This window comes from Miscanthus floridulus, chromosome 17 (genome assembly GCF_019320115.1).
Source record: "Miscanthus floridulus cultivar M001 chromosome 17, ASM1932011v1, whole genome shotgun sequence".
NCBI lineage: Eukaryota > Viridiplantae > Streptophyta > Magnoliopsida > Poales > Poaceae > Miscanthus > Miscanthus floridulus.
In genome coordinates, this window is record NC_089596.1 from 32,389,838 (window position 1) to 32,407,207 (window position 17,370).

General features: G+C 46.2%; 2 protein-coding genes across 2 annotated transcripts; one reads left to right on the top strand and one right to left on the bottom strand.

Moving 5' to 3' along the window:
• The first annotated feature begins 1,189 nt into the window (after nt 1-1,189).
• On the top strand, nt 1,190-4,471 carry LOC136516423 (phosphoenolpyruvate/phosphate translocator 3, chloroplastic-like). Its single transcript, XM_066509810.1, has 9 exons — nt 1,190-1,993; nt 2,094-2,216; nt 2,485-2,637; nt 2,733-2,818; nt 2,898-2,982; nt 3,065-3,184; nt 3,280-3,348; nt 3,753-3,882; nt 3,977-4,471. Exons 1-9 carry the CDS (start codon nt 1,598-1,600, stop codon nt 4,063-4,065), a joined length of 1,251 nt encoding a protein of 416 aa, XP_066365907.1. The 5' UTR covers nt 1,190-1,597; the 3' UTR covers nt 4,066-4,471.
• Nucleotides 4,472-5,050: 579 nt separating this feature from the next.
• LOC136516422 (phospholipase D alpha 1-like) lies at nt 5,051-8,440 on the bottom strand. The gene is made up of 3 exons (XM_066509808.1): nt 8,058-8,440; nt 5,914-7,968; nt 5,051-5,810 (listed from the first exon to the last, which is right to left on the bottom strand). The coding sequence occupies exons 1-3, from the start codon at nt 8,284-8,286 to the stop codon at nt 5,374-5,376; spliced, it is 2,721 nt and encodes a 906-aa protein (XP_066365905.1). The 5' UTR covers nt 8,287-8,440; the 3' UTR covers nt 5,051-5,373.
• Nucleotides 8,441-17,370: the final 8,930 nt, after the last annotated feature.

A 17,370-nucleotide genomic window follows, 5' to 3' on the forward strand; every position in this document is an offset into this window, starting at 1 on the left:
TTATGACTCCTAATACATTTTGCAAAGGTTGAAAAACCTGTTTTTGTGAACTATTTTTTAGATGCTGTTGGAGATGCTCTAATACATACCTATTGTAAGAGCATCTCCAAGAGTTCCCAACAATGCCTTCTCAAAATCATGAAGTTTTTCAACTCGCCAAAAATTATTAGAAGGAATAAATAAGACCATCTCCGACCGTTTTAAATAATTCAATCATAAATTATAGAAGACAATTTTACATCAGGATTCATATACTATTTCTAAATAATCCTAACCACTTATATATTTTTTCTCTTTTATATACATTTGCATCAGGAACTTTTTCCTACACTTTATTCTTTCCGGTCCTTTCACCTTTAGAACGGCCGATGGATAATCGCGTGGTAGACGCTCGGATATGTCCATGTCATCTGTCTATTTTTCGAAACACGGAAAGATTGGAAGGATGAATTAATAACTATTAGAGGATGAGTTTTTTTATTCTTGTAAAAAAATCCTAGATTTGAGAGGTTTTATTAGAAACTCTTTTGCTGCCCCGAAATATAAGGATATCTCGTTTGCGTGGCAGCTTGTCATAATGGTTGGCAACTCTGGCCGCGTTTAGTTCGGCAAAGTTTGCACCTGCAAATTTTGCATAGTACACGATTCTCCACTGTAGCATTTTGTTTGTATTTGTGAATTATTGTCCAAACATTGACTAATTAGGCTCAAAAAATTTGTCTCGCAAAGTTAAAGCAAACTGTGCAGTTAGTTTTTGATTTCGTCTACATTTAGTACTCCATGCATATACCACAAATTTGATGTGACATAAAATCTTCTTTTTACATAGTGCACTTTTGAAAACTAAACTAAGGGCTCTGTGTTTAATTGCGGCTGCATATTATGCATGCCAAAAGTGTGGCAGCCTTTGCATATCGTGCAGTCCTAGTTTCTCATCGCCAAAACAAAAATATGGCGGATGAAAAGCCAGGAGCGCCACTTTTTTTCCCTCGCACTGTGGCTTTACACGTGCTGCGCGGTACAAGCAAACGGGACACCGTAGTACTTGAGACTTGAGATGTTGAGGTCTGTTGCCACTTGGACGCTGGCGTCCAAAATGCATTCAGTAGTGGCGGCTGGCCCCTGCCCGACCAGGACGGCCCCGCCGCCGACCAGGACTCCGGAGCGAGCGAGCTCCGTTCGGTTTCGTTTCGTCTCCGCACCGCGCGTCCGGTCAGTCGGTCACCCCCTCCATTCCACTCTCCCCGGTCCACTCCACGCCGTCTGCCCCTCCCGGACTTCCACTACCGTCCGATTCCCGTCGCCTCGCGCGCCACAGGCGCGGGCAGAAGCAGCTGCGGAAGCCTACCGCCGTCCCTTTCCCTTTCCCTCTCCCGGGCGGAGCGCCCTCCCTCCTCCATAAATGGCCGCGCCGTGGTGACAGACAGCGGCACCGCTCCTCCTCCCATCCATCCCAGCCGCATTCGCTCCTCCGCCCCAGCCCCTTTCCAGAAACCCCGCGAACCCCGCCGGGAGTCCGTGGCCATCGACGCCGCCAAGTGGCGTTGATCCGGACCTGACTGCTGAGGCCGGAGGAGGGTATCGCGGGCGTGCCGAGATGCAGAGCATGGCGGCGTCCTGCTCGTCTGTCTCCTCCTCTAGAACCTGGGCCGCGGCGCGCCGCTCGCCCGCGCCCCCATCCCGACCCTCCTCGCGCCACGTCGCCTTCTTGTGCTCCCAGTCCTCCTCCTCCTCCTCCCCCTCTTCTTCTCATGGCTGCCGCTGGCCGGTCGCCGGCGCCGGCGCGCCCGCACTCCCGCTCGACATTCGCGGGGGCCTGCGCCCGCTGCCCTCGCCCCTGCTCGCGCCGGGCGTCGCCGCGGTGAGGACGCGGGCGGCGGCGGCCACCGGTAAGCCGGAGGGCGCCGGTCGCATTTCACGGACCCTGCAGCTCGGGACCATGATCCTCGTCTGGTACCTCCTCAACATCTACTTCAACATCTACAACAAGCTGGTCCGCCGTTTCGTCCCGTTCCTCAGGTCTTTTCCTAATGGGGTTGTTCAACCGTATCGAACCTTCTAACTACATTGTTTTGGAATTGTGCAATGACCAGGTTCTGAAAGCGATACCCTTCCCTTACACCATCACTACCTTCCACTTCGCATCGGGATCCTTCTTCATCACACTCATGTGGCTACTCAATCTGCATCCCAAACCGAGGCTCTCCCTCAAACAGGTACTGTATAAACAAAAAAGAAGAAGATTACTCACCTTTGCTGTGACCTGCAGCTGTAATAAGATACTAGATATTAGTTACGCCCTGTTCGCTTGGCTTAGCCGTACTTTTTCAGCCAACGAACAATATTTTTCTCTCGCGACAAATCAGCCAACAGTACTTTCAGCCATGACTTATGGCCAAGCGAACAGCGCGTTATGCTTGGAAATGTTACACTGCTTCATTCATATAGCTGATGCGATGCGTTGTTATTTATTTGCTGATGCAGTATGCAAAGCTCCTGCCTTTGGCTTTGATCCACATGCTTGGAAATGTTTTCACCAATATGAGTTTGGGCAAGGTGGCTGTCTCCTTCACGCACACCATCAAGGCCATGGAGCCCTTCTTCTCGGTCCTCCTCTCTGCCCTGTTCCTAGGAGCGGTAATTGGTTGGTTCACACCTTTGCTAGGTTATTTGTCCTTAAAGGTGGAATCCTCCATATAAACCTCTGTTTCTCTATTCTAATGTTTCTACAGACACCTTCTCTATTGGTGTTGGGTTCACTTGTTCCTATTGTTGGTGGAGTTGTATTGGCGTCCATGACTGAAGTTTCTTTCAACTGGTAATTTATTGCTTCAAAGCGTCAAAGAGTTTACTCAAAGCAATATTGTGTATTTGATTCTAATATTATGAGAAAACAGGATTGGATTCTGGAGTGCCATGGCTTCGAATCTTACGAACCAATCGCGGAACGTTTACAGCAAGAAAATTCTCGCTGATAAAGAGGTGAGCTTTTTGCTCTTATAATGTTCCCTAACTGTATATTCACAAACACTGCACCCCCTAACAAAACTTGTTCTTATTACAGGACAGTTTGGATGACATAAATCTCTTCTCGATAATAACTGTCATGGCATTCTTGTTATCTGCTCCACTGATGCTATCTGTAGAAGGCATCAAGTTTAGCCCATCGTATCTACAGAATGCTGTAAGTGTGGCCAGCATAGAAAACAAGAAACTTTGGAATATTTCAACTCTTCACTGACATGAAATTGCTGAATACTAAATTTTCTGGGTTTGCAGGGAGTTAATGTAAAAGAATTATCTGTAAGAGCGGCACTTGCTGGTACATGTTTCTATTTTTACCAACAGGTGAGGCCAGTCTCCACTAAAAACATCTTTTGTAGTCTCTCGGAGGTTGCTAAAATTGTCTGCTAGTGGCTACTGCGGTTGGCTACTTAGATCCAAACAAACTACTTACTATTTGCTTGCAGATAATATATATGTTTTGTCCATTGTTTTATTGCTAGGATCATGCCCTTCCAGTTAAATATGGTATTATCTTCAGTTATATTGAATAACTTTTCAGCTCTCCTGTATCATCTGATGAAAAACTTGTTGAATAATTTTCAGTTTTTCTTTTTGAGTCTAGAAAGTATCACGTTTTCTGCATAAACCGTCTATCGGTTTTTGGATTATCTCTTATCTAACTGTTACTATGAATTCTGTTGCACACTGAATCACCAATAACAAAGTCTTTATTTGTTTCTTGGCAGGTTTCATACAGTTTATTGGCTAGAGTATCTCCTGTGACCCATTCGGTTGCCAATTCTCTTAAACGTGTGGTGGTCATTGTGTCATCCGTTCTCTTCTTTAGAACTCCAATTTCACCTATAAATGCCTTAGGTACAGAGCTGATGCTATCCTTCATGCAAGTACCAATTACTGGCCATCTAATTTATCTATGTCTGAATTTTGTTTTTTTTTTCCTTGCCTGCAGGAACCGGTGTTGCTCTTGCTGGAGTTTTCCTGTACTCTCAGTTCAAGAAGTTAAAACCAAAGACAGGCTGCATGAAAACAACCACCTGATGAGGCAACAAACTATAGAAGGGTCGAGAATTTGGAACCATCAACTGATGCGGTGAAGCAGACTGGCCTTCACGGTAGCAAACACCTATCGTTTCCCCATGTTTATCTTAAAAAACATATGTTCCCTTGTCAGCTTCTTTGTCTGCGAGAAGCTTGTACATACGTAAGTTTCGTCGAGAAGGTGTGGTGGAACAAGTGAGCAACGCCGACATAGCATTTTCAGGTAAATTTCAAGAGAATACAAATTTTGGCACATACTTCTGGATGTCTCACTTTAGTGGTAGCCTGATACTCTTTAAATGTCAATGAGATTATACATCTCTTGGGTCTTCATGTCATTCAGTTGAAACTGGCAGAATGCTCAATAGATTGAGTTCACATCAAGATATGGTTAATGTTTTCTTTCTATTGTATCCTTTGTTTTATGAACTTTGTGTTTTTTGTTGAAAAAATATATATATCCTGGTTCCTGGATATAGTATATATGAAAGAGACAGAATCACAGAATTAACAGGTGATATTGATAGCTTTGGCAACTTAGCCATTATTTATAAAAAGACATCGCCTTTGTGGATGAGAGCAGTTGAGAAGGTATTCACCATGAAAAACATTTTAAAAAAACATTTTTTGGATTTGAAGAAAAAATAAAAGGAATTCTATCAATTTTTATTTTCACAGGAAAAGGCAGTAAATGCAGAGTGAGAATCAAAGTAGGGTTTTTTTTTTGGATATTCTTCAATCGCTTTATGTTCCACGTGAGCCAAATCTGAGTGTCAACAAGAAGACTCAGCACAATTAGCTCCGTCCATTCCAATTCACCTAGCACCACATATGCACTTCTAGAAAGGGTAAGAAATGTAAATAAATCCCAAAATTAAGTGGTGCAGTCATAAACAGTAATATGTGAATTCGTTCAGTCCATGTCTCCATGAGGATATGACAGTGAAATCTAGCAAATGGTTTGGTAGCAGTTGTCCAACTCGTACAAATCACAAATGGATATGGCTATTCAGCAATTGATAGCGCAAAATCTAACCAAAACACTATCAGTCCATTAGTTATGCAATGATGTTAAAAATACTACTTGATACAATACAATACTAAAACCTAAAATAACAATGAGTTCATCATCATGCACACTACATTAGTGCATCTTTTATTTTCTAAAAAAAATCGCAAACTAGTTCTTCTCTTATTCCAATAAAACAATAACCAAAATCAGTAAAATCAGGTTCAGAAAAAAACTAGTAAATCCAAAAGACAAACAGACGAAGATGATGGGCATTGCGATTCAGTCAGAGCACACGCCTATGTGGTGAGAATGGGCGGGAGGTAGTCGGACTTGGCGCCAAGCACCCGCGCCTGCGTGTCCGGGAAGAACTCCGTCCCCGGCAGCTGGTTGACGGAGCCGTCGGCGGCGACGGCGACGGGGTAGGTGAGCAGGTGCCCCGGCAGGTCGCGCTCGGGCCCGTCGCCGGCGTACAGGTCCCAGTACCTGTCCGCCATGGCGTTCACCTTGCGGATGCACTCGAGGCTGTCCGGCCGGGTGAACGCGTCGTCCACCGCGCCCAGGTGCTCGTACCACAGCGACATCCGGAACCCGTGCACCTGCCCTCTCGCCGGCCGGCTCGCCGCCGCCAGGTGGTGCGGCTGGTACGCGCCCATCGCGATCTCCGAGTCCCTCGCCCCGTCCATGGAACGCTGGTTGATGTTGGCCGACCCCACGATGATGTACTCATCATCCACTGCACACACAGCAAATTTCGAATTAGAAAATTCAGAAGATGGACGCCTCGAATTCGAAAAATCAAGAGTAATTCTAGGAGGGACGGTGGACGGACGGATTACCCATCATCATCTTGGTGTGGACATAGATCATGAACCTCCTGTTGTGCTGGGCCTTGATGTAGTCAGTGTCAGGCTCAGCCTCCTCCGTGGGCACATACTCCCCGGCCTTCTTCGCCTCCCGGTTGCCGAGGCAGAAGAAGGTGAGGTAGTCCCTGGGGTTGGCGTCGATCCCCTTGGCCTGGATGGCTTGCGCGATGTCGGTGTACATCATCTCCATGGTCCTCCTCTGCCAGTCGAGGATGGCCTGCACGGAGCCGCTCTCCGGGATGCCCTCGGGCCACATGGGCACCACGACGTAGACCGCGAAGCGCTCGCCGGCCTCGATCTTGCTCACCACCTTCATGGACAGCTCCTTAGGGATGAGGTGCAGCGCGCCGATGTCCTCGGGCTTGATCCCGTCGGGCTTCCAGCAGTAGGAGCTGCCGAGGAAGTACTGGTTCTCGATGTAGATGAAGCTCCTGGCGCGGCGGATGGCGTGGATGTAGGCGTCCTGGATGCTCCGGTCGATGATCTGGTCCTTGCCGCTGACGAGCCCGGCCCTGGTGGCGTCGTCGGGGGTGTCGGGGAACCCGAACGCGGCGCCGCCGTCGATGGAGCGGAACAGCTGCACGTTCCACGTCTCGGGGTCGTCCGGGAACGTGACGGGCGACGGCGGGATGAGCTCGTCGGCGAGGTCCCGGAGCTGGATGAGCAGGTCCTTGCCGCCCTGCTTGCGCCACCGCTGCTCGAAGTTGTAGAGCACGTCCCACGCCACGGGGCCCTCGAGGCGGCAGTGGATGTCGTGCCACGGCTCCCTCGGCCCGCCCTTGGCGATGGCGGCCGTCGCGAAGTTTGGCTGGTGGAAGTCCTCGTGGTGCACGCCGTCCAGCGTCCGGAACAGCGAGTGGGACGGCGTGTCGTAGCGGCCGTCGCAGAGGTCCAGCCCGCCCACGAAGCTGAGGATCCTCCGCTGCCGCTGCGACGACCGCGACACCGGCATGTCGTGGTCGACGACGACAATCTTCTGGTGGTGCGTGAACATGGTGGATATCTGCAGGTCCTGCACGATGCTCCCTGAGTCGTCGGGGTTCCGCGGGCACAGCACGCAATGCACGTCGGTGCCCTGGAAGTAGTTCATCGTCTCCTCGTCGTGGGTGGCCATGAGCCCGTCCTTCTTGAGCACCCCTACGGAGGTGCGATCGTCCCAGACGAGCATGAGCACGCGGACACCCTCGCCGGCCTTCTTCTTGAGCAGCTCGCCGAGCGTGACGCCGCCGCCGGGCCTGGGCGGCCGGGCGCCGTCCCTGAGCAGCGTGATCTCCGTGTACACCGACCACCCGGTGATGTAGATGAGGTGCTTGGCGCCGCTGATGGCGTCGAAGATGTCCTCCCAGCACCGGTGCGCCTCGTAGCACCTGCCGCCGTCGAGCGGGATCCGCGGGACGAAGCCGTCGGGGACGTGCGCGTCCTGGTACAGCGTGACCCTGCACCCCTGCCGCTGCGAGAAGAAGGTGTAGGGCACGCCGGGGTACTTGCCGCTGCGCACGCCCCTGCCCCAGCTCCGGTCCTTGGAGATGTCGAAGTACTGGAGCTTGACGTGGACCTTCCCGCCGCTCTCGAGCGGCTTGCGGTCCTTGCCGTCGCCGCCGCCGTCGCAGAGGTGCAGCCAGCGGTCCACCTCGTGGCCGTCGAAGATGTCGCGGACGGGGAGGTAGGCGACGCCGACGGTGGAGGCGCCGATGGGGTTCTTGGCCCGGATGGTGAAGACGACGTCGGAGGCGAGGTGCGCGCAGTAGACGTGGAAGGACTCGTACCACCGCGGGCTGGCCGTCTCGTCGGTGAGCGTGCGGGTGCGGCCGACGCGGGCCTTGCCGAGCCCGATGGTGGCGTAGATCTTGCTGGTGCCCTTGCCCACGCCCACCGTGTCCTCGACCGTCTCAACCAGCTTGCGGAGGAACCCGGGAGCCTGGCTGCTGGGCCTGCTGGAGTTGGACAGCTCCTCTGCCTCAAAGATGGTGACGTGAAGCGAGCCATGGAGCAGTATCCTCGCCATCCCTCCTGTCGATTTCAGATCACCTGCACATACATACGCAACCAGAGCCAATGTATGATGGCAAACGTACGTACAGATCGATATGATGCAAGACGAACAAGGACGCACCTACAGAGGAGTGAGAGAGCAGGAAGGAAGCTAGGAAATCGAGGCTGCTGACATTGCCGGTGGGTTAAAGGCAGGAGGCGAGCTGCAGGTGTGTGGACAATGGCGGAGCAAAGCAATGGACGGGGAGCCATGCGTTGGAAGGAGATCAGGAATAGTAAACCGCGGCGCGTGGGGAGCAGCGCAAACCCAGCCTGCATGTTGGCATGTTGCTTGCCCTGCTCACGCTGAGCCATGCAAATATGGATGCGAATGTTAGAAATGTCACACTGCTTTTCTTCCCAAGGAGAAATGCCTCCGCGAAAAAAAAGGATAATAGAGCCATAGAGGGCCACAGAACAGGCTAGCTAAGAGCAACAGCTCACATAGTTTTCAAAACAATTTATAAAACAAAGGTAAATCAAGACAATGTTCCAATATACAACATGATTGATGGACAAATTCAACACCGCAAGAGCTGTTACCTGATACAGTGATATGTTCACTTTATTTCATATTGTCGACATATTCACCTTGAAGCAAGCAAGGTTTATTGTAAGCTATTGGCAATCTTTATTAAACATTCGTTATGGAAGAAAGGAAGATGCAAAAGGGAAAGCACCAGTACTCACCAAATGGAAACCGAAGGGAACTGTACAAAAGGAAATTTTCAGAGAGAGATGTGAGAAATGGTCGGCACCATCGGAGGGATGGGTAAAACTAAATATTGATGCTTCTTTCTTTGTGACAACATGAGAGAATTTTAGTGGAGTCATTATCAGAGACCGTTCGGGTAGAGTACTCTTATCATCCTAAAATGTAAATAAAAAGCGTGCCACAGTTGACGAGGCAGAAGCTGAAGCCTATTATAAAGGCATCAAGCAAGCAGCGGAATGGATAAAAAAGCCAACTATAATTGAGTCAGATTGCCTTTGCTTAGTGGAGGCCCTTAAAACAACTATGGAGGATAGGTCAAGATATTCAAATATTGTGAAGGAGATTAAACATGCTACGAGGATGATTCCTTATGTGAGGTTTAGTAAAATTGGGAGAGAGTGCAATAGAGTAGCTCATGAATTAGCTCAATTAGCAAGATGTACTTTGCATAGTGTGGTCTGGAGAAAAAACTTTCCTATTTGTATTAGTGAGCTTCTAAAACTAGAATGTAATTACTCTGTTGATGAATGAATGCACTCTTTCTCTCACAAAAAAAAAAAGATAAATCACCTGATTTAGCCCATATTTTTCTAAAACCTTCATTATTTCTTTTCTATACCCAATTGAGATAAGCTTCTAAAATTTTAGCAGTAGTTACAGGTAAGAGAGAAAATTTTCTACCATAGTATTTGAATGAGTTTCATTAGCAATCTCATTGCGCAAATCATTACTTTTAGATATCCATGGTTTACCTAGCAACCAAAACATGCTTGCATCGGTATTATGTCAAAATCTGCACTATCTTTACAAGTACCAACTGAAAATTCTACGCGTACAATTTTATTAACCTTTGTCTTATTATTTTTTCTATTCGATGTTGTGCGAATGTGGGTGTGGCTGTCTGGTCAAGCCAATCTTCTCGACTTCATTGCTTGCAAGGTTGTTGCAACTCTTGCTATCAATGATGATACGACAATGTCACTCCATCACAACGAAGTCTGGAATAAATTGCAGAACTGATTTTGCTCTGCCTTCTCCACTTGAACTTAGCACTTGCTAACCTTGAATACTCGTATTATCCTACAAAAGGTTAGTCACTGGAGAAAGGATGGCAAGGAGGTGCTCCTTTAAATAATGCACACCATTTTTTTAAAGTAAAAATATGAGATTGAGAACCAAACTATTTGGCAAAAACTTCATTGACCCCCTTTGCAATGGCTTCATCCATCCTTGTAAATATCTAGTCTATGTAGCCCTATAGGTCGCTTACAAGAACAAACTCATGGTTCAACATTGCTAGCAAGAAGATAGAAAAAGAAAACACAAAGGATTATCCCTATCAACTACTATGTAGACAGTGGGCACACACTCTCACATATCTATCGAGATCTTATATGGTTCTTACCAAAGAAAAACCATGGATGATACTACCGGTGGCTAGTTTGTGATACCTATGGCGGCGTGGCACCGAGATTGTGTGGGTCAAAACTATCTGAGTAGAAATATATATTTAGAGCATGGGAGGCACAATATGGTAGCATGGAGTAGCAATTGCTCAATTTATAAATTGCAAGATTGAAAAGTAGTCCCAAGATAGTTTATGTCGCAGGCCTAAACTCGACCGGATCTAGTTCAACCAAGCAACAATACAACTCAGCATGAGGAATAAGAGGATGCAAGCACTTCTAGATTTTAGTACCAGTTGCCCCTATAGTTCAAGATGGACTCAAACTTGATATATATGGATTGTGCCTCCAACTTCAATTGAATCCCCCCATTGGTCTTCTCTGCCCCCATGCCTCTCTCCATGTACTCCTTTTTACCTCTCCATAGTTTCTAAGGATATAATAATATCATTAGATTCCTCTGAAGAATATTTAGGAACAACCGAACAAGCTCTGAAGATTTAATTGCCGTGCTTGAACTCTTGTAATTGGCCGTTCTTGAGGAGTGATGTGTGCATACATACAAAGAAATGATATCCCTATCAACCAGCCTGAGCCCTACCTTGTTTTCTCACCCCTTGATGGTTGGATAGGATCAGGTGAGGACCTAATTTTTATTTCTTTAGAACTTTAAGGGAAATCTGATGAAAATCTCCTCTACCCAAAATATCTTATATCTTCACTTATCCGTTATCCTTGACATACTTGATTCGTTCCTAGTTTATTTTATGTTTATCGTGAAAACCGATAACTTGGAATACTCTGGGGTGAAGTTACATCAATATCCATGAGTTTGTAGATTTATTCTATTAGTTGAACATCCAGTAACGTCCAATGAGCGAAGTCAGCCACTGTTTGTGGGATGGTCTAGGCGTTATGTCTGCTATTTTTCAGTTGAAAATAATTAGAATAAATAATTTAGGCCACGAAAAATTTTCATAGACTTAGAGCATCTCCAAGAGTTTCCAAAATCCACTCTTGTTGATGGTGAAAATGTCATAATTTTTTATACTCAAATCACCGTCAATAGCCTCAGAATGAAGGGAGATAAGCATGTCATAAGCATATTTTATCAAATAACTAGTTCCACATGTCCATGAAGTATTTCTATGCAGATAATGACAAACGGGAATAGATGAGTCAGTGGGACCCACATAAGGGGGTCGCCCAACCCCCATGGGGCCCACCAGCCTCCCAAGCTGGCCATGATCCATGTGACAAGCCTCAAAGTGATTCTCCACCCTTGGATTATCTCTGTGCTTTCTCTGGATGGCTCACAATCAAGGCACATGGATCCATAGACCCACAAGGAAGCAAACCGACCTACCCAAGGCCACCAACGAAGCTTCCACCCACTCATGACATGTGGACCCAACTTCTAGAAGAAGGGAGGAGGCCCCACCTATCATAGGGGGTTGGTCAACCCCCCTAGGTGGTCACCAACTTCCCCTTGCTCCACCGCCTCATTGCATGCCGCTATGCAAAGAAGCACATGCTCAAATGTTCTCCACCCTTGATCTTAACACTGTTTGATCCAATGGATGAGGATGGAGAGCACATAGATTGGCAACGTGGTGATGGATTATCCCCTACTCCACCTCCACTATAATTAGAGGGGTACCCCCTCACTCTCAACACACACCACAAGGAAGAAGCCTCTCCACTCTCTCAAGATGTAGCAATGCTAGTATAGTTGGGACTTAGAGTGAGGCCCTGTTTGGCCACAAGGAAGAAGCCTCTCCACTCTCTCAAGATGTAGTAGTGCTAGCATAGTTGGGAGTTAGAGTGAGGCCCTGTTTGGTTCAGCTTTTCTGAGTCTTGCTTATAAGCTGAGTAGGCTTATCTGATAAGTCACGATCTGGAGAATCTACTATCTAAATAAGCTGGATGTTTGGTTGTCCTGATTATTTTCGGTAGATTGTCTGTCATGGATGTAAAATGACCTATGTACCCCCGAGGCTGATGATATATCTTTTGGTTCGTTACAATGATATGAAAGCAATGATAGATGACAATATTTGTAAAGTTTGAGATAGAAATATGGTTCCATTAAGATCCATTGTACAATAATAGTCCAAAATAATATCAATTTGATTAATGTAATTGCTACAAAATACTCAAGTTCCTAACAATGAATCAAGTGATCTATGACGAATAAAGTATGCACATCATTCTCATCTAAAATCTGAATCGAATTGAACTGTCAAAGAACAAAAGCAAAGCAACACCCTGGCTCCTCTCCTCTCTCTCCCCCACTCTGCAGCAAAAACAAACCTATGCGAGGAATTCCCTAATCATGCATATGTAGTACTAGTACATAACAAATCTACACATCACCTTTTCTTGATCTAAGAGAGAGATAGAGATTAGTTCTACACACAACTGGACCAAACCCTACAGCAAACGGGCGATGGGAGAGGAAACAGGAACCGGAGAGCAGGGTGGCGCCGCCTCCTGCATAGACACCTCATGGCGGTAGCGTTGGGGAGGTCGTTGTAGCCGTCGAGGAGGAAGTCGGCTCTAGGGAGGCCGCCGTCGCCGCCGGGGAGGAAGCCGGCATGGGGGAGGCCAGATCTGCCGCCACCGTTGGTGGATCTGCCCTAGGGGAGGCCATGGCTGGGCTAGAGAGAGGCGGCGGTGGTGGACAAGAGTGAGCGTGGAGGGAGAGAGAGCGCATGGGAGGGAGAAGGGAGGGATAGCCTGAGGAAACATGGGGGCATTTTCCAAAACACGAAACCCAGCTCACGTTCTGGCCAACGTTGAGGGCGACCGAGATAAGCAAAAGCGTGTTTGCGACCAGGCCGCTATCGCTAGGCATTTGGCGGGCTTATTTTGCTTATCGGACTTAGAAGCAAAGCAAACACTCTCCCAAACAAGGCTTTCCAGGAGGTGTGGTATAATCTTGTATCTCTCTTTCTTTGTAAGACTTTACTCTTTATTTATACTCTTACTCTACTTTACTTAGCTTATGCTTCGTGCAACATTATACTTGTTATTGGCCCCGTTTGCTTGTCTTAAAATCCAGCTTGTTCGGCTTCTTTTTTCAGCCGGAACATTGTTTTTCTCTCACAACAATTCAGTCAGAATAGTGTTTTGGCTTATTTTTTCAGCCAAATGCAGCCAAGCGAACGGAGCCATTGTTGTTATGGTCTATCCTAGCATATAATTGTTATATACTAGATTGTGATCCTGTAACCACACATGTATTGCGATCATCGCCTGTCATAGGGTGCTCTAGTTGGCCTGTGTAATTACAATTTGAGTAGTGAGAGAAGGTGTAAGCGTGGTGCTTATAAATTATCTTGCCTTTGGTTACCGCTTGTCGCACGGATTGTTTGTGGTAGCTAGCCGGTGGTGACAACCCTGTCTAGTCTCTGTATTCTACCACATGGTGTTAGGCAAGTTGTTAAAATGGTAAGGCCCCCATAAAAGGTAGCCGCTTTAGGTAGGGGTTATATCTCCTATTGTCTCACCTATCTCCTAGCATACATGTCATAAGTTATCAATCTATATGTTTTTATTGTGTGATTAAGATAGAATCATAGAAGTAGAATTTGATTCATTGGAAACCTTATACTCACTAGTTGTCCTCCTGGCTAGCCGATTGCTTATCTTTATGTTTGGACTTCTCTTGTGTGTATCATTGCCCATGTCATATATATCATTTACCCCACCCTAGTCTAGTTGGTATATTAGTTAGTAGATATATGATGGTTAGCTATCACATCCTTTAACCATTGCTTCCCTGAGAATAAATACGATACCCTGGAATACTCCAGGGTGAAATGCTATAACTGTATTTCTGTGCGCTTGCTGTAACACCCTAAAACTTGCATGGTTTTAAAATAGGAGAAAATGATTTAATTATGCATTTTGTGAGCATTGAAATTTAGAAAAATAATAACTTTGTTAAAATTAAAATCAAATATAGGTCTACATACATGTCTATGCATTCATGCTGCTGCATGATATTTTTGAATTGTCTGGTTTGAATTCAAACTTCAAATTGATTCGAATTTGTATTTCAAAATTGGTTTGGAAAATTAGAAAAGAGAACAGAGAAAGGATTTTTCTCCCTTCCTTGCTTTTGGCTTGTTGGCCCAGCTCCATCTCTCCCGCGGCCCAGCAGCAAGTCAGCGCAGCCCCGCTTTCCTTTCCACCATAGCCTAGCAAGACCGTAGGCCCACTCCCTCTCGGCCCAGCGTCGCCCGCTGCTCCCGTCTCCTCTCTCTCTGCTAGGCTAGGCCCACGCGTCAGCACCTTCTTCCTGAGCCAGCTTCGTCTAGCTCCACGCGTATCCACGTCGGAGTCCACTGCGAGACTTTGCTCTATCCCCGTCTCGGTCCTTGCCATGTTCCCCAATCCACCCGCCCCCTTAAATACCGAGCAGCGCCATACCCCGCCGCCTCCATCCTAAGCCTTGGAGCTATTCACCGCCTTCACCCAAGCCACTGCAGCCCTAGCTGCATCTCGCTGTCGACGTCGTCCATACCATCGCATCTCGCACCACCTCCGTCCTCTTCACGTCGCCGAAAAGTGCCTAGGTGATATTACCATCATCTCCTCACTCGTCCAGTGTTTTTGCTTCGTGCTATCGTGAACCGTAGGTCATTTCCAAGAACGCTGATGAGCTCGGTCGCCGCCGGCCATGTCCACCGCCGTCTCCTCTTCCTGTTCCGGCGCCAGCCATGCTTTCTCTCTCATCGATTTGTTTCTGGGTGTCCAAATCCAGATCAACGGCCCAGATTAGAAGATACCCCTTCGCCTGTCATTTTGTAAAAAGGCCTTTATAAGTATTTGGATCTCAACCCGCTGTCCCTACAATTTTATTAAAGAGCCCCTGTATTTCTTCGTTTTCATGGCCGCAGTCCCTGGCTCGGTTTAAAATCTTATTTTATTTATTTAAATTCGAAAATTAAGTTTCATCTATTTACAGAATTGCCACTACCTTCTGTAGGTCATAAAATCTTCGTTTTAACTCTGATTTGATCCGTTCAACTTGTGTTAGGTTTGTAATTCTATAATCTACATGTTCATACTACTGTTAGGTATGTTTTCAACTTTTAAAATTCGAGGTTAGATTTAATCTATTATTTTATTAAAGAAAATCTTGTTTATTTCGTAACTTCTTCGTTTTAGCTCCGATTTTTGTGATCTTCGCGTCTATGTGTTCGTAGCGGGACATAGATTCGTTTTATAAACTTTTCATCTTGATTTTATGCTATTGGTGTACTATTCTAATCTATCGCTTTTGTTTGCTATATATGATTGCTTCTGGATGCATGTATGTTGCTGTGATTATCGAGTATAGACGGTGAGCAATTCGTGGGTGATCAAGAGTACTACTTTGATGAGCAGGATCAGTAGGAGCACTTTGTTCAAGGCAAGTATAGCATGGGATCATCCTTGTTTCCTATAACCTTTAATACATTTAATTCATGATTGCATGTGTTACCTTGATAGGGATTCCCTAGAAATTGAACTTATACCTTGTCTCCTACGGGATATGCATTGGGTAGCTTTGCTAGTGCTCACTTAAACCATGATCTTGTAACATGACTAATGGTATATGCAATAAACATTAAAATATGACTTTTTAGCAACTTCGAAATAGGGGGTTGGAGTGTTTAGCTACTTTCTAAATGCTTTAGATTCCTCTCTCTAAGGACTTATCTATAAGTGATCATCCGGGACTTACAGTATAGCTGTGAGGGCTATATGGCTCTGGCTTTAGCTCAGTATGAGGACCTTTTCTAACTTCTTAATGGTTACCTTTATTGGCGTAAGAATGGCTTGCCGAATCTGGTATAGTGCGGCCCCTGTCCCCATGTGCATAGGCTGCGCGTCAATGTGCCATCGGGAAGGGGGGCTCTACATCTATTTGCCGAGTGAATCTAATGGCCCTAAGTTGTTAGATGAACCTTTGAAAGACTTCATAGTGAACCCTGCATGCTCACCTTGGAAGTGTTTTGAGAGTAATTAACCTGGGCATATGGGTATCACGACTCACAGTGAAAGTATACAACCTCTGCAGAGTGTAAAACTGGTATATCAGCCGTGCTCACGATCACGAGCGGCCTTGGAATCCTTATGGAATAGATGATCACTAAGAATTATCCGTTTATGCTATTCATTATTCATGTTTACATTGATCATGTGTTTTACTTTGGGATTGAAACAACTTGTTGCTACTCTTATGCTAAAATGGTGACAACTAAAAGCTGAACGCTGTTAACCCTATATCAAGCCCTTTGAGCCTCATGAACCCCATGTTACACTTGTTGAGTACAACACATACTTACGCTTGTTTATTTTCATTATTTGGATAAAAAACCCGGATGGGTAACAGATGGCTATGATAATGATGACTTTCCTGAGGATTACTAGACTTGTAGTCAACCAGTTGACGTCCCTATGATATGGAGCTTTCGTGAGAGATTTTTGTTTATACTTCTGTTGCATCTATGTGAAGACTATGTCTCAATATTCATGATGTAATAAACACTTGTGATGATACTATTTATAGTTTATCGGTTTATGCGTGTGACTGATCTCTGGGCGCACATAAGATTATGCATCCCATTTTATCCTTAAAATTAGGTGTGACAGATTGGTATCAGAGCCCGTATTTACTGTAGGACGCAAGCCTAGTTAGCAATGGTTGTTTTAGCCTCTTTTGCTTCACTCATTTCATGCTTCCCATCTCACCCTTGTTATTCGCTAAATTTTATGCTTCTTTTGCCTTATTCTATTGTAAAAATTATTGCTTCTAATCTGATTAAATCTAATTCTGTAGATACCTCGTGCCAATAAGACCACTCGCATCAGCACCGAAGGCTACTACCCGCCTTGTGGCTTGTATGAGTCCATAGAGTCACATGAGAAGGAGGAACCCTAGGAGCAAGAAGTTGATTCGCTAGCACCTGCACCTACGCCGGAGCCATTCTAGGAAGAGCCTGAAGAAGAACCCGAAGAAGTGGAGGTCGTTGTATTGTCTGATGATGATAATGAGGAGGACACCGTTCAAGAGGATGAGCCGATCCCTCCCCTAGGTTGGACTACGAAGGTCTGGTACAAGCCGGGGTGTGAATCCTCCGCCTCGCACCATCGACTTATGGGGATTCTTCAAACCTACTACGATGATTGGGACGCAGTTGTGGAGTAGGTCTGCAAGGAGCATACACATCCTTTGGAGGAGACTTATTGGAAGACCAGGGTGTGCATCTCCATCTGGGATGA

Coding starts and splice junctions, on each gene's coding strand:
- LOC136516422 (XM_066509808.1), bottom strand. CDS start 8,286: ATGGCTCAGCGTGAGCAGGGCAAGCAACATGCCAACATGCAGGCTGGG. Junction 7,969..8,057: donor TCCTGCTCTCTCACTCCTCT/GTAGGTGCGTCC, acceptor ATGTATGTGCAG/GTGATCTGAAATCGACAGGA. Junction 5,811..5,913: donor CCACACCAAGATGATGATGG/GTAATCCGTCCG, acceptor CTGTGTGTGCAG/TGGATGATGAGTACATCATC.
- LOC136516423 (XM_066509810.1), top strand. CDS start 1,598: ATGCAGAGCATGGCGGCGTCCTGCTCGTCTGTCTCCTCCTCTAGAACC. Junction 2,983..3,064: donor AAATTCTCGCTGATAAAGAG/GTGAGCTTTTTG, acceptor TTCTTATTACAG/GACAGTTTGGATGACATAAA. Junction 3,349..3,752: donor GTTTCTATTTTTACCAACAG/GTGAGGCCAGTC, acceptor GTTTCTTGGCAG/GTTTCATACAGTTTATTGGC.